The sequence below is a fragment of the Varanus komodoensis genome, unplaced genomic scaffold (assembly GCF_004798865.1).
Source record: "Varanus komodoensis strain SLA01 unplaced genomic scaffold, ASM479886v1 scaffold103, whole genome shotgun sequence".
Classification (NCBI taxonomy): domain Eukaryota; kingdom Metazoa; phylum Chordata; class Lepidosauria; order Squamata; family Varanidae; genus Varanus; species Varanus komodoensis.
In genome coordinates this window covers 355,602-376,397 of record NW_025335283.1, presented here as the reverse complement: position 1 = coordinate 376,397, position 20,796 = coordinate 355,602, and the positions used below count along the sequence as shown (strand labels likewise).

At 56.6% G+C, this 20,796-nt stretch overlaps 1 protein-coding gene across 17 annotated transcripts in view; it reads right to left on the bottom strand.

Moving 5' to 3' along the window:
- Positions 1 to 20,796, bottom strand: part of MACF1 (microtubule actin crosslinking factor 1) — a 291,688-nt gene continuing 270,892 nt past the window's right edge. For 10 of the 17 annotated variants that reach the window (XM_044419421.1, XM_044419433.1, XM_044419434.1 and 7 more), the window contains 13 exons: positions 18,001 to 18,189; positions 17,317 to 17,434; positions 16,688 to 16,851; positions 15,447 to 15,609; positions 13,712 to 13,866; positions 12,814 to 12,888; positions 11,967 to 11,984; positions 8,373 to 8,490; positions 7,579 to 7,647; positions 5,734 to 5,945; positions 4,855 to 4,965; positions 3,341 to 3,461; positions 1 to 2,436 (listed from right to left, as the gene is read on the bottom strand). In XM_044419421.1, coding sequence (XP_044275356.1) covers positions 2,180 to 2,436; positions 3,341 to 3,461; positions 4,855 to 4,965; positions 5,734 to 5,945; positions 7,579 to 7,647; positions 8,373 to 8,490; positions 11,967 to 11,984; positions 12,814 to 12,888; positions 13,712 to 13,866; positions 15,447 to 15,609; positions 16,688 to 16,851; positions 17,317 to 17,434; positions 18,001 to 18,189 — 1,770 coding nt within the window. In that variant the 3' untranslated portion in view covers positions 1 to 2,179. The remainder of the gene's footprint in view (positions 2,437 to 3,340; positions 3,462 to 4,854; positions 4,966 to 5,733; positions 5,946 to 7,578; positions 7,648 to 8,372; positions 8,491 to 11,966; positions 11,985 to 12,813; positions 12,889 to 13,711; positions 13,867 to 15,446; positions 15,610 to 16,687; positions 16,852 to 17,316; positions 17,435 to 18,000; positions 18,190 to 20,796) is intronic. The other 7 variants (XM_044419435.1, XM_044419436.1, XM_044419432.1 and 4 more) reach the window with 4 other exon arrangements.

Here is a 20,796-nt window from a genome sequence, read left to right as displayed (position 1 = left end):
TGTTGTAAAACACCTTTATTAGGAGCAACCAAAGTTATGTTCACAATATAGGATGCAAATTTGAGTTGTACAAAACTTCTCAAGTCTAGAGAGTAAAAAAAAAATTAAAGGGGGTTGTAGGAAGTGCTTGAGCAGGAAGTGGCACAAAGCCCATCTCAAGATGGCACAGAGGAAGGCCGCCTTGGCAGACGAAGTAGGGTAGAGCAACGCACTGCCCAAAGGCGCCGGTGCACAACGAAGAGGCTGGGGCATCGCAGTCAGAGGGGCCCTGCTGGACTGGACCAGCGAGTCGAGTCCGGCCTCCTCTTCGGCCAGGCAGGCAGCCAAGGTGGCTCACGAGGCAAGCGGACACCGCCCTCTCCCATGCCTGGTACTGAGAGGTACACTGTCCCTGGCCATGGGGGTTCCGCAGAGCCAGCACAACTAGTAGTCATCGAGAGCCGTCTGGCTCGTCCTTCTGAAGCTGGCCTGCTTCAAAAGGGACTGAGAGCAGCAGGCGCGACAGGTTGCGCAAAAGCCAGGAGCAAGCAGAGGACCTCCCTTGGTGAGAAGACGGTTGGCCACCTGCTAGTTGCCTGTGCTTGCCCGTGGGCGCTCCACTTCGCCATGGGGTGGTTTTGGAGCATGTAACCGTGGAGGAAGAATGGGGCTCGCTTTTCTGAGGGAGGAGCAGGCCCTGGAGGAGGGAAGCACGGACCATGCATCCTCTCCTCTCTAATTCAATGGTTGCCCGTGCAGCATAAAATTAGAGGCAAGTTTCCTTTTTATTATTACTGCAAGCAATTTTAATACAAAAAGTCTTCTGCTTTTTTAACAATTCATTGGTAGAGCTTCAGGATCTGGCTCATTTAAACCAGCTGAGAGAATCACACAGCAATATGGTCAGTCCAGGCAGGGAACGGGCGCATGTGGCAGGAAGACGCGGTTGCCCCAGCGATCTTCTTCACCACCCGTCCCCTCGCCAGCTTCGGTTCGGTCTCTTCCTTCCATAAAGGGAAAAGCGGGGGCACAGAACAGTGAGCGGGGGGGGGGGGCAGCACACGCACACACACTCACACACTCACACACACACACACACACACACACACACACACACACACACACACGGGCTGCTGGTGCTTCACGTTTGTATTCCGAGCAAGCAACTGTGCGTGTCGACGGCAGCTTTTCTTTTCCAGTGTGCAGCGTCTCCCACCAGTCAGGCTGGCCAGAAGTGGCATTAACCAGTTGAAATAATAAATAGGAAATGATGCAGTTAAATAGCAGTTCGTGAACTGAGAACTGATCTCACTTTCTGGTTTTGTTTTTTGAGCAGTGGCTGGGGAGGAAAACCAAGCTGGAGAAGCCCCCCTTTGACCTCCTGCTCAAAGGAGGCGTCACGTGTGTCCCCCCTCCCAAGACTCTTCCATGCCAGCAGCAAGGCATGGTCACCCTGGGAAGCACCGCATTCCTTGTTCGTTAAAAGCCCAGCAGCTGGCAGGGCTCCTGCCTTGCTAAACGCAGCATTTTTAGTGAACACTTTTATCTGAATGAAGCATGTGCAAATTTTATTTACTAATTCAAAGTCACTTCACCTTTTATCCTCCAGTAAAACCACAATGATTTCTTTTAAAAAACTGGAAACAAAAGCCCCAGATTCCCCGTAATGCAGGTTTCTCTCTTATTGAGGTATCCATGATTTACACAAAAAAGGAAAAAAAGATCCTTGAACACTGCTGGATATTCAGGTGTTGCTTTTAAATATAATTTACCTCGCTGAGACAGCAAGTTATGTTTTATAAAGATGCATTTAGGAAACAATCCTAAAAGATAAAGCAGGATTGTCTCCTGCACTGCACAGAAATCCTATTTATATATTTTTTTTGTTTTCTTGTTTTGTTTTTACATTTTCACATCTTGACCTTTTGCTTGCTTCTGTTTTCTCCCACATTTCATTCCCCCTCTGGGGCCTCCAACGCAAAGAAGGTCACCAGAAGGCAAGTTTTATCTACATAAATATTCACATGAAAATAGTAACTTACAAAAAAATAACAACAAAATAAGGCAGCTTCATAACACAGTTATTCTTTTACACTTTTAACAATATAATTTCTCCCATGTAGAATAAATATACATCCAATGTATGAAGCAGGATTAAAACCGGGACACAAGTTTTCCTTGAGTGGATGTGGATGTGGAATTATCTTTTGGGGCCTGGCGTCTTGGAGGGGGCAGGGCTCGCCTTCTTGGACATGGTGGGGATCTTGGAGGGCTTCGCCATGCCCCTTCGGGACGTGCTCTGCCCCCCAGTTGCGCTGCTTTCAGAGGTGTCTGAGCAGGCCGACTGCGTTTCCAGAAGGTCGAAGTCCGAGGCGTCACTGCCCCGCCGGCTGCTGGCTCGGCTCCCCGCCCGGCTCCCGGCCCGGCTCGTAGGACGACTGGCTGTTTTCTTGGGATCTGGGAATTGAAATTAAGCCGGACCATTCTAACCGCAGCGGAAACTCAGGAAAGGGGTTGAGGAGGGGCAGGGGCTGAGCACGTCTGTGGTCTAGTCGAAGCTGGGCTCGGGCACCCCGGCATCCCCTTGCTGCCGGCAGGTTTTGCCCACCCATGCTGCCTCCTCTCCGGCAGGCAAAGCCATGAGGCACAGGCGGGGGGACCCGCATGAGGGGCTGCCACTGCTTCCGACCCATGGGAGCCACAGGAGGGGGCGAGGGTTCCCCTCCTCAAGCCTCGCCTCGCCTCGCCTCCATGGGCTGGGCAGGATCGGCAAGTTGGAGCCCCCCACAGCCAGAGTCTCCACCTGCCCCTCGCTGCTGGCGCGCCACCCGGGCAGCCCTTTCCGCCCTTCTCCATCTCGTGTGCCGCCAGCAGCTGCACAGACTAGGCTGGTGACACCCGGGGGCCACAGGGGAACCGTTCGGCGCCATCCCTGCCTGTACCTCCCTTCAAGGGCCCCAAAGGGCAGCTGCAGAGGAGGGTTTCCACCAGAACAAGCCTTCTGGACTACAGCCCCCATCCTCCTCCACTACAGGCGCTGCTGGGCAGGGCTGCTGGGTGCTGCCCTCCACCAACATCTGCGTGGCCGTGCAGAGCGACCCCACGCGTGCCCTGCTTTAAACGTGCCCACAGGGGCTTTCCTCCCAGGCGTACGACTGAGCCTGGCAGAGTGCAAACTGCACAGGGAATAAAGAACGCGTGGAAAGCGCATCCCTCGCTGCCTGTGGCTTTTGGCCCCGCTGTGACGCAGAGTGCGTGCTGAGCAGGCCGGCCCTGGCAGGGTGCACACGCTTGTGCCTCGACAGTTGTGTTCACGTGGTGCGCCCCCCCCCCCCCGATGCAGACCCCGCTGGGCACTCACCGGCCCGATTGGTTTTGGCACCCGAAGAAGCAGGCGAAGAGCTGGTGCTGGTATCCGCAAGGGACGTGCGGCTCGAATGCAACGTGGGGCGCTTCAGCTTGCTGCTCGAGGATGGTGTGACCTTGGAACACAGCAAGTCGAGACCCTGAAAGGCGGAGTCGGCAGGGGTGGCCCGAGGGCCACAGGCAGGCCACTGGGCACCCCAGGCGGGCGCAGCGCCACAGTGCCAGGAGCCGTCCCTGCAGCACGTGCCTGGGCAGCGGCTGCCGCCCCAACAGTTCAAGTGGGAACACACCTTCCCAGGTCCCTGGGTGCCCCCCCGTGCCTGCCCCCCATCATCCCGGTGCCCATTCGGACTGGTGAGGCGCAACATGGTGAGCAGAGAGAGGCAGGTGGGGAGACAGGTGCCCTGGAAGCCCACCCTGGGCTGTGGCTCTGGCCCTCCTCCTTGCCAGGGGAGACGGGCTCCCAGGCCCATCCAAGTCAACACACTGCAGTCGAGAGGAGCAAGGGGGGATCTGCATGCGTCCCCTTTGGGAGGCTCTTGACCGAAGCCCCATGAAAGGAGTGGGCTTGGGGGCGGCCAGAGCCAGGGAGGGCAGCCAAGAGAAGGGCTCTGTCTATCATGGACATGGCAGCCGCAGCTCCCAGCAACTCCTTGCGCGGCACGGCGGGCGGGGGCCTGAGTGCTTGCCCGGCCACCTGGGGTCGAGGTCCCTCCACTCCCCAAGCGCTTCCCATCACCTGCAGCTGCTCTGCACGGCCACCTGTTTTCCTAGCGGACTGACGCAGGGACCGTCCCCCGGCTGGCCCACCTGCCCGCCCGCGAGAGCTTTAGCAGCCCAGGGCGGAGCTGCTTGTGTGCGCCAAGGCACAGCCAGGCCATTTCAAGGTCCCACCACAAGCCTCCTCTTTTGCTCTCTGCCCTTCTCGTCTCCCAGGGCATGTCGGCACGGCACTGCTGGATTACGCGGAGCACAGGCAGGTGTGCTCAGGGCTTCCAGGCAGGGGGCTGCTCCTGGCCAGCCCAAGGGCCTTCTACAGCCCTTCCTCTCCACTGGATTTTTTGTAGCAAGAAAAACCATGCAGAAGATGGTACAGAGGCAGAGCAAGGTTGCAAAGGGAAGGTGTTGCCTCAGCCCCGTCCAGTTCCACGGATGAGAAAGCACGATTGCCCAGCGCGGCCTTGTCAGGAAGCCTCCCTGGCCAGGCGCCTTTGGGCGGCTCCCCCGCATCCTTCCTCCAAGCCACCCAGAAGCTTCCCGATAATGTCAACCGAGCGACTGTGGCACCCTCCGCACCCTGAAGGGACACCGCATGCATGCACCGAGCTGTGGATTACGCCTGAAGCATCTTCCAAGGAGCAGGCCTCTCTCTGCGTGTTAGGAAACCCAGGGTGGGTCCCTGCGAAAATCGCCCCCATCCTAGCATGGCCACTGCGGGGGCGGGGGTGGGGGCGGGGCGGGGCGGGGGCCCTCTGGAGATGGGGGCAGCCCATGCAAGCCATACGCTACCTCCGGAGCGGGCAGGTGGAGATCAGCACTACCGTGGCCCCTCAAGGGGGAACCTGCCTTGCTGTTTACCAGCCAGGGCTTGTCATAACAACGGGTGAAGTGATGCAGAGTCTGTGAAATGAAGAGTCCAGAGAGAGTTGGGGAAAGGGGAAGGGGAGCGTATGGAAGAGGAAGGAAGTGTTCAGGATGGAAGGAAATAAAACAGAAAAGAGAAAATAAATTCTAAAATGAAAATAGAAAAGCCAAACTGAACAGATCGTGAAAACAAACTTAAGTTGACGCAATGAGATGAGACACAGAGGCGTACGGGTAGGTTTCTGTCCTGTGCCAGGGCCGGCATAACCCCGTTACTGGGCTAACAGCCGGAAAAAGGGGGTGGATGTCCCAGAAGCCACGAAGCACCAGAGAGAGCCTCCAACTAAAATGAGACACAGACCGGTACAGCTGGGTGGGCGAGGCGGGGCGGGGGGGGGGCGAGAACTCAGCCTTCACCTGCTCACTCTTCCTGCGCGCTTGGGCCAGCTTGTGGTAGCCACAGGGGAAAGCAAGAGTCTTGGAGGGAGCCAACGAGGGCGTGCTTGTCGCAGCCTGAACAAGCTTAGCTGGGCACGCCAAGGCCGGCTCACGTCTGGCAGCCAGTGCTGCGCGCAGGGACCCGCTGCGCCCCAGCCGGCTGCTCTGCAGGACGCCTCCCACGCCCAAGACTGTTGCTGGCCGCAGGGAGCCCACCACAGGCCTGACCTGCTGCCCGGGCTGCCTGCTGTCGCGGCTCCCAAAGAGGGCCCCGCTCCTCGTGCTCCGGCAAGAGTGCCTGTCTGGCAAAGGCTCCTCAGGCGGCGACAGTGGACCGCCACCTGCTGCGCCAGAGCCGGGCCCCACCTTGGTCCCGCTTGCCGGCGTGGCTGGCGAGGACGGCATGGAAGCGCAGCTGTGGTTGCTCTGGCTGGCGCTGGAGCTCGACCGGGTGGGGGAGGCCGCCCGCGAGGAAGGCTTGGACCTGCGGCCCCTGGAGCGGAACGGTGCCATTCCCTGAGAAGCCCCCTCGGGGAGGATGAATTTCTCTCGGAGCTCGAGGTTCGTTCTTCCTCTCGCTGTAAGAAAAGACAGAGAGCGGCGGCGGCGGCTGAGGGATCAAGCCAGGCGAGGCTGGGTCTGGGAAGCCAGTGGATGCCTTGGGAACCCTCATGCAGGCTCGCTTGGGCACGCCAGGGGTGCGACTTCCTTCAGCCTTGCCCGGGCAGCTCTCGCCAGATGGGAGGCCGCAGGGCCCTGACGATTCGCTATGCGTCCCTCAGAAGGGTCCCGAGGTGGACGGGGAAGCAGCTCACAGCCTGATGCGTGTTGCGAGCCGCTGCCACTGGCGCCAGCCTCACCATACCGGCCGCGACAGCCCGTTTGCGGTGTGCTCCGGCCTGCAGCAGGGTGGATGCAGGCAGAGCTTCAGGAGGCGCCGCCTTTACACAGACATGGGGGGGGGGCGGCCCCTCACTCGCTCCGCACAGCTGCTGCCACACCTGGAGGAACGGCGATGTGCCCCAGCACTGCACCTGGGGCAGCCTCCGAAGGGACAAGCAGCCTCCCTGCAGGAGGGGCCCGCTTCTGCTCCCTGCTCGGCACCAGAGGCCACTGGCCGAGGCTGCAGGAGCAGGTGCCCTTGATCAGGCCTCAGGCGAGCATCTTGCGCACAGGAACGGCACCTCTGACGAGGTCTGTGCGCCCGAGGCCCAGTGAAGCCTCCCTGGGAGCCGGGACACTGGGAGGATGTTGAAAAGAGCTGTGCTTCTTTTCCTCAGAATTGCCTCACTGATTCGGCAGAAAAGCACCGACCTGCTCTGCAGTCTCGGTGGGAGGGTGGGGAGCAAACCCGACAGACAGATGCACACCGCGAGGAGCAGTTTGGTTAAGTGCGCGAGAGCATGCAGCAGCGGGCCTTGCGGGGCCAGAGGGGAGGATGGGGGGTCACGCCTTCGCTGCCCGAGGCAAGTGAATCCATCTTGCCCAGAGTAACCTGGCAGTGGGATGGCGTTTGGCTGCCCTCTTTGTGTGGAAGTAGGCCGAGGATGGGAGACGCCACTGCCAGGGGCAACGGAGGGGCCGACCGAAATCCAAGCGGCTTCCCAGAATAGGGCTACATGCAGCAAACACCGCAGATGGGAAGGCAACGTCCTTCTGCAAGCCGTGGGCTCGGGGGAAAGGACTCTCCCAGGCCAGCAAGGGGGCCTGCTTCCAGCAGAGGACCAGACTGAAGGCCGCAGTGGGGGCTGCCCCGCCCGAGCCTCTCGCATCGCCAGGGAGGGCACTTCTACTGCAGAACTACCAAATCCATCAACTGCTTCTACAGGCAAAGGAGGAAGACCTCCTGGGGAGGACAAGGGCATGGGAGGCAGGTGGATGCCGGCTCCTTGCCCACTGCCCTGTTCCAGTGTGGGGAAATCCATGGGAACGAACCCTGAATGAGCCCTCGGGAGGTGGCTAGGAGAGCAGCTGGGCAGCTCTGCCCCAGTGCAGCAGGCAGGGCTGGACGAGGGCAGCGCCCCATGCTGACCCCAGGAGAAGGCACACTTGTTTCCGCATCTTTGCCGAAGCGGTGCTCAGGCCGGCAGTGCCGGGGCCTGGGGCAATGGTGCGGGGTGGGAGGAGGCAGGTTAGAGCAGCAAAGCCATTCCCAAGAGGAGAGTGAGATGAAGCCAAGGGCAACAACCAAAGCCAAGAAAAAAAGCCAACCTATCGGAGACTGACTGGCAATCGAGGAGCTGGAATCAGAGCGTTTTATTTTACTTCCAGGGTGGTGAACTGGAATAAAGAAAATATACACATACAAAGAAAAGACAGGGCAGGAGAACAAACAGCAGTGCGGGTCAGAGAGGAGGAGAAAGGCGCAAAGGCCCTGCGCGTGGCGTGTCGCTGCGGGTGGCAACGGAAGGTGTGCTGCAACCCAGGTCACAGAGCGTGGGAGCCGCTGGGGTTCCAGGGGAGCCGCCTCTTCCCCTGCCCCCCGGGACCGCATGGCAGAAGGGTGGCTGATAAGCGCGGTCTTCCGGGATCTGCTTGCTCGGTTCACATATCGCAACGGCCCACGCCCGATGAGGGTAATGAAGGGAATGGGACCACACGCAAATGCAGTCAGCAAGCTTATGAATCGTGCGGCTTGGACCTCTCCTCCCCATCTCTGCACAAAGCACGCCTCACCTACCCGTCCTCTTCCCTCACTGGTGTTTTTGCCGGCACCTTCGCACCCTGGGGAGTGCAGCTTGGCCTCGACTGGGCCAGCGCCCGACCCTCAGGCGTGCAGCAAAACTCTGAATGGTAACTTCTCCCACTAATTAATGCCAGGAAAAAGTCATCAGGAAGGTTTCCTGCGATAAGCAGGAGCTGCATCCCCTGCACTCCACGGCATCTGTCCCCTACCTGGTGGCTACTTGATCTCATGGTCAAGGGGGCTGATGTCAAAACTCTTTCCCAGGAATCTTGGGCTTTGGGAAGTTCAAGTTCACAACTGAAATGCAGCTATTTCTTACCTCTGCAAGGATCGTTTTTCACTAAAAACTCATCCAGGGCCATCCATCCTCCACCAACACGGACCATGACTGTGCTGCGCAGAATACGGACCAGGCGCAACTGCTGCGAATCACCAAACTGGAGGGAGGAGCAAATGGGTGGTTTAGAGGCACACGGAGAAAAGAGAACACGACATGATCAAAAGCACTTGCTCTTCTCCAAAAGAGACTGCAGCAGGACAAGCAAAACTTGTCTTTACCTGTGGCTCTTCCCTTAAGCTGCCCATAGAAAGCTTCGAAATAGAGCAGGCCCACTATATTGCATCATCAAAAATAAGATTAAAATTTAGGCGGCCGTATGTGCACCACTGCTGTGGCAAGAGTTCTGTGAGAAGCATGTTTTGCATGCAGGAAGTTCCAGATTCATTCCTTGGCAGGAGGGGACCCCCAGCAGGGGATAGGGAAGCCCTTCTCAGCTGGAGCTCCTGCCAGCTGAGCAGACAACACTGGACCAGGGCAGCATCTGGCCTGCAGGGTCACCAGGGATCGCTCCTGAAACGGAGCAGCCACGTCTTTGGGCTGATAATACCATTTCCGGTGGGGCAGATTGCAGTCCCCACTGCGGACCTCTGGGCACGTCTTTCAACGCATTAGCAAGGTTTCCGAGCAACTCGGGTTCACTGGCCTGCCAGTCCTGCCACAGTCTATTCTGAAGAGGGGCCAGCTGGAAATCACGGGAAGATCAGGGAAGCAATTCTCATCATGAAAGGCAGTGAAGCCCACCACCCTTTTACGGAGTCTGGAGCGAAGGCCCCGCGGAAGAGCAGCAGCCAGAAGGCAGCCCCAAGGATTGGAAACCCTGCAGAATTTACCAACTGCAGGGGGATCGTCAGTGATTTTGAAGCCATGATTAAATGGTCCCAACAGCCAAGCAGCACCTCCTTTCTCTCTGGGATGGGATGGGCAACCTACAGACCCCTGGGTGCTTTGGCCTGCAGCCTGCAGCCTGCATCAGACACAGCGCCACAAAGCCGGGGGTGGGGGCGATGGACTTGCAGCCACAAGATCTGGAGGGCCTCCGGCGGCCTGTCCCGGCCACTCACCTGCCCGCATCGGCATGTGCACTGCAAGCTTCTGGAGGGCCTCGTGGGTCAGCACTTTCTCACCCACGCACCCCCTGCAAGCCAGCTCACTCATGCTCACTTTACAGAGGAGACGCCAGACCCTTCTGGACCGCAGAAATCTTGGAGGTGGACCCACGCTTTGGCTCCTCGCCTCATTTATGAACAAGCGAGTTATTCCCTTGGATTTTTCTAACTGGTCTGGGAAAGTCAGATTTCTGTGAAGTCAGACTTTAATCAGGCAGGCCAAGTAACCGCCAGCTATGGCAGCTCCCCTCCCCAGCATAGTTGTGCAGGTAAGGCAAAGCGTTCCCATCATCGGGCGCAGCGCACAAGGCACGTCTGAAGATGCAGCCGGGCCGCCCCTGGGACCACAGGGGTTTTCTGAGCGCCAGCTCCAACACTGGATTGGACCAAGTGCCTGGCGCACCCTCCCCCGGCACAGCTGGTGAGCTGCTTTGAGGCTGAAGCAGGGGCCTCCGAGAAGCACTCCAAGGGACATGCCCCAGGCGGAGGGGAGAGGCGGGTACAATATGCCCCGGTGCCTCCCCCGCCTCCTCCCCCCCCCACTGCAAAGTGCAGGAGCCAGGTGGAGGCAGCCTTGCCACAAGCCCCCCTGCCCCTGCCTAGGCCACCTGTACCCCTCCAAGTCTGCAGGGTGACCAGCATCCCTGCAGTATTGCACCCTGCACCGATTTCTTCTGTGTTCCCCCATTTGATTTGAAATTAAGTTACAGAGAGTAAGAGGCACTTTTATCTTCTTGTAGCCTTGAGTAATTTAATAAGATCCATGCAGATGGATTGAAGAATAAGTGCTAATTATGGGGAAAAGCAATGAAAAATTAAGTGGAAGCCAACCAGATACTGGTATACAAAATACACTGTGCAAGTTTGAACTCTGTTCCATGAAAACAGAAATGGCACCTTCTGGAACACTTGGAGGTGATGTGCCCCGAGAACAAGGCTCTGGCCAGCATCTAGCCCCGAAGTCACAGCAGGAAGGCCAAGCGCATGGGGCTGCATGAGCTATCTGCCCCTTGGCCCCGAACAGCCACATGGGCCATTTCCACCGTGATACGAGAGATCACGGATGCAGGGCAGTTTGCCAAGCGCGCTGTCTGACCGGCAGTTCACTTGTTCCACACACGTGTGTGTGTCCTGTGGCATGACGCTGGGCGTTTCATTTTGGCAAGCAGTGGCAGTAAATCCGTTGGCTTCCGGGCACTCAATCATAAAGATTTCAGACTATCAGTTTCCCTCTTCAGAACCATCTGGTGCGTCCAGAAATCACGGGATGGAGCACAGACAGCTGCAGGGGCTCCAGCATCCACTCTCTGAATTAGACTCCTCCCTGCACCACTGCAGGCACATGGGATGAGGAAACAACTACGGAGTCAAACGCTGCACAGGCTCTATGCACATTACTTCTTGCACTGACTGTTTGACAGCTGCTGAAAGGCCCTCCAAAGTACTGGAGGTGCTCTCAGTGGTTCACTATCTCATTTCCTTTTTTTTAAAAAAATGTGCCCCACATACGATTAACAACTTTGTTAATTTTCTCCTGGCTTATTTCAGTGAGAGTGTGCGAGTCTGGAGATGCAGCTGCGTGAAATTTCATGGGTACAAAAATGTGAAGCCTCACCTGGATTGAGGTGGGGATTTTGCTTGTTACTGGTGGCTGTACAAAGGTGAGTTGTCAGCTCAAAGCAAAGAAGCTTTGTATGCAAAAAAGGGTGGAGGGGCGCCCCCACCCCGTGCCGGCACTGGGATGCACAGGGATTCTTGTGTTCACCTCGACCGGTTCCTAGCTGTGCCAGCCATTCCCAAGGTTCTAGGTGTTTGGAAAGGTGGAAAAGTACAGCTCCCCCTCTCACTGGAGCAGAGAAGGGCTCACTGTTGAAGCGCCAGTTCCTTTGCAAAGCCATTTCTTTGGCAGGGGTCCCCACGGTTACTTCACAGGGAAATGAATGCACACCTGGGTCTCCTTGGAAAAACACCTGGGGCACTGCACACCTTTTGAAAGGAGGCAGAGCTTTGGGCACTGGCTGCGGCTCAGGCGAGCTTGGCCAGAGACCTTCGGGTGCTCTCGTCAGGGTCCCGCTCCCCAGGTGGCCAGCCCACCACAGGCGAAACTCGCTCTGCTACAGGCCAGGGGTCCCGAGGGCGGCCTGCTGTTGGCCATGCACCCCAAACACAGGGCTTGAGGAAAGCAGGCCAGGCTCAGACCAGCCCCCGTGGCTTGCTGCCCAGGCCAGGCTGCTGCGACTGGCGAGTCCGGGCTCCGCCTTAAGGCGCGCACTTGCTGACCGGTGAATCATTGTATACCAGAATCTTCTCTGAGTTAATGCATCCAAGCTCTCCTTACAGCATTCACATGAGCACAACAAACCACAACAGTGCAAAGACTGGCTTGTACACAGACAATGTGTGTGCTTCTTTTGAGGAAAACAGGCTATGAAAGGACACAAGAGAAGCACTGCAAGGCACACGGTACCTGGTTGCCGAGGAAGAACTACGAAGAAGGAGGTGCAAAAGGGAGGGAGGGAGGGAGGGAGAATAAGATGGGGAGAGAAAACATGGTAGAGAATTAACAGTGCAGTAACCGCTGGCAAATGTCTTGCTAACTGACTTTACCGCACTTGACACGCTAAGCCACACCGTTCGCTCTGCCCCCCCCTTTTAAAAATGCAAGCAAAAGATGCTGCCCCCTTGAGCGGGGTGACAGACAGCCCTGGAGGGAATGGCGCACCAGCCCTGGAGGTCTGCTGGTGGGTGCCCGACTCGGGCCAGCTCAGGGCATTTCGCCACCGGGCCATGGGCCGCCTTGCGTGGCTGGGCAGGTCAGGAGACCCGGGAAGAAATCCAGCCACCTGATGCTCACGGAACGGCACGTCCAGCCTGCTGCCAAGAACAGGCTCGGAAAACATGGGCGACGCAGAGGGCACGCCTGCGGGCATTTCAGAGGCAGGGCACTCCAAGCGGGCAGCAGGGCAACCCAGGCTGAATGCGCTCCCTTTGCCGCACAGCCCAGAGGCGGCGGCAGCCCCGGGCAAGGCCACGGCCCCTCTGTCCCGGCGGCCGCCATCTGAAGGGCCCCGGGCTGGGCAGAGGGAGCAGATGTGGAGCGGCGAGAGCAAGGCTCCTCGGCCCCAAGGGGCCTCCGCAAAGGGCTCGCCTCCCGCAAGGGCCGTGCCCGCCCCGCCCCCCCACCGGGCGCACTTTTGCCCAGGGTGCGGCTGGCCTTCCGCGAGGCGGGGGTGCGGCCGAGGGACGGCAGGTGTCCACAGGGGCTCGGGGGATGCTGGGGGGCCAGCGCGGCAACGGAAGCTCTCCCGCCTTACCCGGTACTTGTTCTCCCCGATCTGCTCCACCTGGAACCTCTTGGCGCATTTACACTGTGCCACTTGCCGTGTCACCTGCGGGACGGGAGAAGGAGAGGCCTGTGGTTACTCGGGGTGCCAAAGCCCATGCTGCACGGCAGGTCTCTGCCTGGTCCGAAGCGTGTCTCTCCTGCAAGGACGCGGTGCCCACAAAGCAGCCCTCACCCCGCCGGGGTAGAAGGGGCTGCACTTTTGCGATACGGCCCCACCCGAGTACCCGCAGCCCTGCCAGGTGGGGAGGTGGGGACCGAACCCAGGATCCCGCAAGACCGAGCCTGGTGCACTGCCCTGCCTTGCCAGAAGGTTCTCAACCCTTCTCTGCTATGGATGTGAAACTCTGGCCGTGCCCTTGGTCCTGGTTTTTATTGCATGGATGGGGTGGGGGCCCCCTGGACAACGTGCGGCCCATGTTCACTCTCGCTACCCCTGACGTAGCACTCATCTTTCTCTTACAGTCATCAAGTCCATTCAGGTTAAAACGGAAAATGCAAACAGCAGGACAAAAATGCACCATTTCTCCGGCTTGGCCAGGAACGTCGCATGTTTCCACGCCCGCGACTCCACCGGGCACACAAAGCTTGCCAGGGGATGCTGAGCAGGGCCACATCTCAGTGCCCATATAATGCAGGCAGAAGCCCAGAGGTGGCAATGGAGCCAAGGGGCACCAGCTAGTGAGGAAGGCTGTCGTTCTTTGCCAAGACGTGCCCCTCTTGGGGGACCAGGCCACTGTGCCAAGGAAGGGGGGCAGCCACCATGCTGGCGCGGAGCTGGAGGATGCTGCAGTGCCCCCGGAGGCAAGGGGGCTCGGCTTAGCCAGTGCCAGCCCTCCCCAGCTGCCCAGGCCCGTCAAAGCCCTTGCCTCATCCTCAATTTTGTCTGCGTCCGTGGTTGGCCGGTAAGCATCCTTGTTGGGGTGCAGAGCGGCAACGAATTCGTAGTAGTCAATGTAACCATCCCCGTCACGGTCAAAGATGTCGGCAACCGCAGTCATCTCCAGCTTCGTGGTGGGGAATTCTGAGGGAGAGAGAAGCAGTGAGCCACGTCCCCCTTCCCGCTCTCGAGGCCGGCTCTGCCCAAGCTGCTGCACCACTCCCAATCCGCTCACCTTTCCCGGAGGTGCCTCTCCAACAAGGAAGCCCAGAGGCCTACCTCCAGCCAGCCCCCAGCATCAGAAGCGGGCAGGGAGAGGCGCTTCCAGCAGAGGGCCACAGAGGCTGCTGGCCCTTCCCTTAAAGAAAACATGCTCGAAGGAGCTGGCCTTCATTATCACAGAGAGGGGCTTCCTTTTAGTAAGGGGTGAACAGCTGCTTTCTCCCCACCCCTCCTGATCAGCATCCTGCTGGCCTTGCTCCCTCTGAGTGACACCAGGTGTCCGACAGAGCGGGGCCTCTTCGGTTGCAGCTCCCAGGCTCAGAATACCCTCCCACAGGGAGACCTTCCTGGCTCGATCATGGGTTGCTTTTCAAAGGACAGTCAAGATGTCTTTGCTTCAGCAGACAGTTTTCTCTTAAGCAAATTACTGTTTCACTCTGCAGCTCCTGGCATGGCTTATGTTTTTATGAAGTGCTCAGAAAACTGGGAAGAGTTCAGAGGAGAGCAATGAAGATGACTGGGGACTGGAAACAAAGCCCTATGAGGAGAGATTAAGCGAACTGGGTAACTTTAGCTTCCAGAAAAGAAGACTGAAGGGCGACATGGTAGCGCTTTTCAAATACTTGAATGGCAGCCACAAAGAGAAGGACCGAGATCTCTTCTCAGTCATTCCAGAGTACAGAACATGGAAAAACAGGCTTAAGCTAGAGGAAGCCATGTTCCGGGTGGACATCAGGGGAAACATCCTGCCTGTGAGAACAGTACAGCAATGGAGCCCGTGACCTGGGGAGGTGGTGGGCGCTCCCACACTGGAGGCGTTCGAGAGGCAGCTGGGCGGCCCTCTGAGGGGGTGGTTTAGCCGGGAGTCCTGCACTGAGCAGGGGGACCTTGGACCCGATGGCCTCACGGGCCCTTTCCAGCTCTGCTGTTCTAGGATTCTGCGATGCTATGAATCTGAGTATGATCCAGTGCGGGTGCCAGTGGCCAGAACTGCCATGCTAAGGAAAGGGCGCAGGTGACAGAAATGGACTCCTGGCTATCACCACCACCCACGCCTACGGAGCTGCTTCGCTATCCCTTCACTGTGAGGAGAGCCACAGCCTGCGAGCTCACTGAAACAGCCTGAACACGCCTCCGCGAGCCAAGAAAAACAGTCCACTCAAGTGCGAGGCCAGTCCAGCCACCGCCTCACTCTCTTTGGGGACAGAAATGGCGGAAGAAACACGGAGGAGAGCGAGAGAGGCATGGGCTGGCCGTCTCTGCCCCACTGCCGTGGGGCAACAGTCTCATGCTCACCAGGGCTGCTCAACTGCGGAGACAAGCGCTGGCACTCCACACACACATATCCCTGCACTGAGAGGACAGGGAGAGGGTCCCTGGCCAGGCTCTTAGAGCGGGAATGCTGGTTTGGGCCTGCTGAGCAAACTTCCCCTCCTGCTGCTCAGCCCGGCCCGGCAAGAGCAGTGGGAAGCGCTGCGACGGCTCGAAGAAGCGACACTCACTGGAGGCCAAGATCCCATCAATGAACTCCTGCCGGGTAATTTTGCCGTCCTGGTCTTTGTCGATCCTCCGGAAAAAGTCCATCACTCGTGATTTCTTGTGGTTCATCCAGCGCATGTACTTCTTCCTCCACACGTCAAAGTCAAAGTTTGCAAACTCCTTTAACTGGGGTGTGGTGGAGAGGGGAGAACAGAGTGAGAGAGGAGGTGTTTTGCGTCTTACTTAGAAAGGATGTCCCTAAAAGAAAATGCTAGTGCTTAAGATGTTCGTGGCAGCAAGTCTTGCTGCTCCAAGTGCCAGTTTTGCTCAGGGCTGGAAGGCATGGTGGGAGGGTTCGGATGTGAGCAGAACAAAAACGCACGCTTCTGCTTTGGATACTGCTGCTTTCCCTCCATTCCTAAAACCTTTACAATGATGTTGAATTGTTTGGTGAAGGGCAACAAAAGAAAACACAACTAATCCTTCCGGCTTGCATCTCGTGCAGGGCAAGGGGTCACAAACGAGCTCACTCACACCTTTAAAAAAGCAGTGTTCAGGGGAACAGAAAAAGCATCCAGGAGAATCCTGGCTTGATGATGCTTTGCTCTGGCCTACATGGCAGCAGGGTATGTGGGCTGACCCTGCAAACCCAGCCCGCAAGGCCAGGACACCGGAGACAGGGAAGCGGGAGCGCTCAAGGCTGCTGCGACCGCCAGGAAAGCGGCAAGGCTGGACGCAGTGCAGAGGGCCGAGACTAAACGGCACTCATCCTGCCTCAGCGCTCGAGCACGCATCTGCCTCCCTTCTTGCCAAGTGGACCATGAAGGCAGCCTTCAGGGCTTTTCCCTAAAAGAGCACGGCCATTGCCAAGGGACACAGAAAGTTGTGGCTCCCACAGCCTGAAGCGGGCCTGGGCACTCATTCCCACTCTTGCGGTACAGCCAAGACAGCCTGGAGCTTTTGTGACACAACATAGAAACACAGGAACCGAGTGAGCCAGAAGGGGTCTCCCGGGCCATCTAGTCTGACCCCAGTTCCAGCTGGCTCCACACATGACGTACCCACCATGTGCATGACCGGCCCGTTCGTGGACACACTCACCCTCCGTGGGAGCCCCTTCTACACCTAAAGGCCACCGGGGGCCCGCAGCCTGGCAGAAGCCCTTTGCCCACATGCTCCAAACAGGAGCCCTGCCTCCTGGGAAGGCCAATGCGCAAAGCGTTCCCCTGTGCGTGTGCAGAGGGCCCAGAGGGAGAGTCATTACCTCTTCCAGCCTATCCAGGGCATCGTTGAGCTTGCGTTGCCGCTCCAGTGCCAGCAGCCAAACCTGCTGCCAGCGCGCAGACAGCTGGTTGATGCGTGGGTTCTTTGCTTCCGACTGGGAGAGGACAGGCATGGGGGGAGGGGCCGCCTGGCTCGGGGGCTTTCCTTGGAACAAAGAAGAGGCAGAGTAACGGCCACGGCACATGAAGGGAGGCGGTGCCCGAAAGGAGGACGCACAGAGCCGAGCGCCACGCTCCCCTTCTGCAGGCGGTTGAGTTAAACCGGGCCCATTTGCAGACACTGAAGCAGAGACGGGAAATGCAGGATGCGCTGGGATCTGCAGAAAGCTATCCCAGCCCTCAGTTTCAGCTGGGGTGGGGGCTACCTGTGCACAGTTGCTCAGGCCTTGGTTTTGTGGGCCTTGCTCTGGAACAGGCAAATGATAATAAAGATGGGAGTGCCCCTGAGCATGTACAAACTACACATATTGTATTCTTGAGTAAACCCAGGCTCCAGTCCTCAGAAAACTGGAACTACGGTAAAAGGCCCAGGAAAAGGGGTGTGGCCCCCAGGCAGGCTTCCAGCAACCCGGTCGCACCTCCACCCCACCCCACCCCACCCCAGACGTACGACTGCTGCGGGACTTCTCGATGAAAGGGCCGTGGGGTGGCTCAGTGGCTTTTCTCTTGTAGGTTTTCGTGACCCGGTCCACGTCCGGCTGCTTCCTGGTCATTTCTTCCATGAAGGACTGGAAAATGCAACAAGGAGGGCAATGGGGTGTGGGGGAGGCCAAGCCAAGACATTTCTTTCTGTCACTCCACGGCTAGGGTTGTGCTTTTCCTAAGTGTGAAGCTGTGCTTTACCCCAACCAGTCAGACCTCCTCTCATACTCCATTTTTGGGGGACTGCAAAAATTTCTCCAGCCACCCTCTAGACCTCTCTTGGAGCTCATCCTTGCAGCTGCTTGTGGGTGAAGAAGCTTGACTGCAACCCCGCAGCCCTGAAGTAAATGCTGACATGCCTGGGAAGCCAATATTTGCCCTGAATGCCAGTCGGTGCTCACCTCACCTCACCATGCCACGTGCCCTGAGGAAGTGGCCCAGGGCAACAGGCGCCAAAAGGAAGGGGCAGGGGGGCTGGGTTCCAGATCAGCCCGCTTAATGTGGCTCTCCCAGCGGGGCCTGCCTGCAGCCCCCTCTTTAAGCCAAAGTGAGGTCTGGGGGCATAAGAGGCTACCTGCAGGTCAGCTCCTCAGGCAGCCAGGCACTGTTCCTCAGGGAGCGAGGGGGGCAAGAGACAGAGGTGCACGGTTACCTGGTGCTCGGCAATCAGTGCCTTGACCTGCTCAATGTTCTGCGGCACGGGCTCCTGGTCCCGCTGGATCAGCGTCGTCTCGGCCCACTGAAGCCAGGCCAGCAGCTCTTCCAAGAGCTCAGCATTGGCCACCAGTTCGGACAGGGCCACCTCAAGCCGCTGCTGGTGCTGCTTCGCCCAGGTGAGAACCTGCCAGAGAACGAGGCCGTGAAGGCTCACGGCAAAATGTCTGCACGCACTGAGGAGGGAAGGCAGGCTGCCCCAAGGTTGCTGAATGCCAGTGCTGGGCGCATCTTCGCTTTTAAATGAAAATGGCCCTAAAAGGTAGTTCTAGACTTGCGGGGAAAGGAAGTCAACTTGAACAAACCAGCACAGCTCCTGGTGTCAAAATAAAAATCCTCTACCCCAGTGTCTCGCCAACCACAGTGCATTTTTATATTCCAAGGGTGGATCAACTTGCAGATATCTGAGCAATTTGCAAGAGGTTAATTCACGATTAATTGAGATGACCATCTTGCTCTGAATCAGAATCCCTGAGCTGTACCAACTCAGATGCAAATCGGTGTTTCTGTGTGCAGGCCACCCCAATGGGGCTCAATAAATAACTGGGCCTCCGCACCGCACCACCATGTTGCTTTGGCGTTCAGTTGGTGGGGGATCCTAGTAAAAAGCAAAGCAGACCTGGCAAGCTGGAAGCCCACCTTCCGCTGCCTTGCCCTTCAGCCAGCCCTTCCCTCACAGCAGCCAGAGCACATGTGCCATTTCCATAACACCGCAGGGGCTCAAGCAATGAGGGAGAGGGGCGGGATCACAGGCGGCTTTGTCCTTTGATCTTTACAGGTTCTTAAGCCCTTGAACCCCTTCATGGATCACTGTCTTGTCATGGCGAAGGGGCTTGTGTAGCGCAATGAAGCTATGAGCTATGGTAGGCAGGGGCACCCAAGACGGACAGGTCAAAGCAGAGAGCTCTGACAGGGTGATCCACTGGAGAAGGAAATGGCAACCCACTCCAGTGTCTTTGCCATGAAATTCCATGGACTGTTCTAAAGGGCAAAATGATATGACCCCGGAAGATGAGCCCCTCAGGCTGGAAGGTGTCCAATGTGCTACTGGGGAAGAGCAGAGGGCTAGTACTAGTAGCTCCAGAAAGAATGAAGCAACTGGGACAAAGCCGAAAGGACACTCAGTTGCTGATGTATCTGGTGGTGAAAGGAGAGTCCGATGCTGCAAAGATCTGTACTCCATAGGAACCTGGAATGTAAGATCCATGAATCAAGGGAAGCTGGATGTGGTCAAACAAGAGGTGACAAGACTGAACATCAACATCTTAGGAATCAGTGAACTAAAATGGACAGGAATGGGTGAATGTAATTCAGATGACCATCAGGTATACTACTGCGGGCAAGAATCCCTCAGAAGAAATGGAGAAGCCTTCATGGTCAATAAAAGAGTAGGAAAAGCAGTACTGGGATACAATCTCCAAAATGACAGAATGATCACAGTTCTAATTCAAGGCAAACCTTTCAACATCACAGTAGTCCAAGTCTATGCCCCAACCACTGGTGCTGAAGAGGCTGAAGCTGACTGGTTCTACGAAGGCCTACAACACCTTCTAGAAATAACACTAAAAAATGATTTCCGTATCATCATGGGGGATTGGAATGCTAAAGTAGGAAGCCAAACGATAATCAGAATAACAGGCAAGTTTGGCCTTGGGGGTACAAAATGAAGCAGGACAAAGGCTGGCAGAATTTTGTCAAGAGAAAATGCTGGTCATAGCAAACACTCTTTTCCAACAACCCAAGAGATGACTCTACACATGGACATCACCAGAAGGTCAACACAGAAATCAGACTGACTATGTGCTCTGCAACCAAAGATGGAGAAGCTCTATACAGTCAGTAAAAACTAGGCCAGGAGCTGACTGTGGCTCAGATCATGAGCTTCTTGTTGCAGAATTTAGGCTTAAATTGAAGAAACTAGGGAAAAGCACTAGGCCACTCAGGTATGACCTAAATCATATTCCTGATGAATATACAATAGAGGTGACAAACAGATTTAAGGAATTAGATCTGACAGACAGAATGCCTGAAGAACTATGGATGGAAGTATGCAACATTGTACAAGAGGTAGCAACTAAAACCATCCCAAAGAAAAAGAAATGCAAGAAAGCAAAATGGCTGTCTGAGGAAGCTTTACAAATAGCTGAGGAAAGAAGGGAAGTGAAAGGCAAGGCAGAAAAGGAAAGATACACCCAACTGAATGCAGAATTCCAGAGAATAGCTAGAAGAGATAAGAATGCCTTCTTAAATGAACAGTGCAAAGAAATAGAAGAAAGCAATAGAATAGGGAAGACCAGAGATCTCTTCAAGAAAATTGGAGATATGAAGGAAACGTTTCTTGCAAAGATGGGCATAATAAAGGACCAAAATGGCAGGGACCTAACAGAGGCAGAAGAGATTAAGAAGAGGTGGCAAGATTACACAGAAGAACTATACCAGAAAGACTTTAACGTCCCTGATAACCACGATGGGCTGGTCACTGACCTCGAGCCAGACATCCTGGAATGTGAAGTCAAATGGGTCTTAGGAAGTCTGAGCAACAACAAAGCTTGTGGAGGACACAGTATTCCAGCTGAGCTATTCAAAATCCTAAAAGATGATGCAGTAAAAGTGCTACACTCAATATGCCAGCAAATTTGGAAAACTCAACAGTGGCCACAGGATTGGAAAAGGTCAGTTTACATTCCGATCCCAAAGAAGGGTAATGCCAAAGAATGTTCAAACTACCACACCA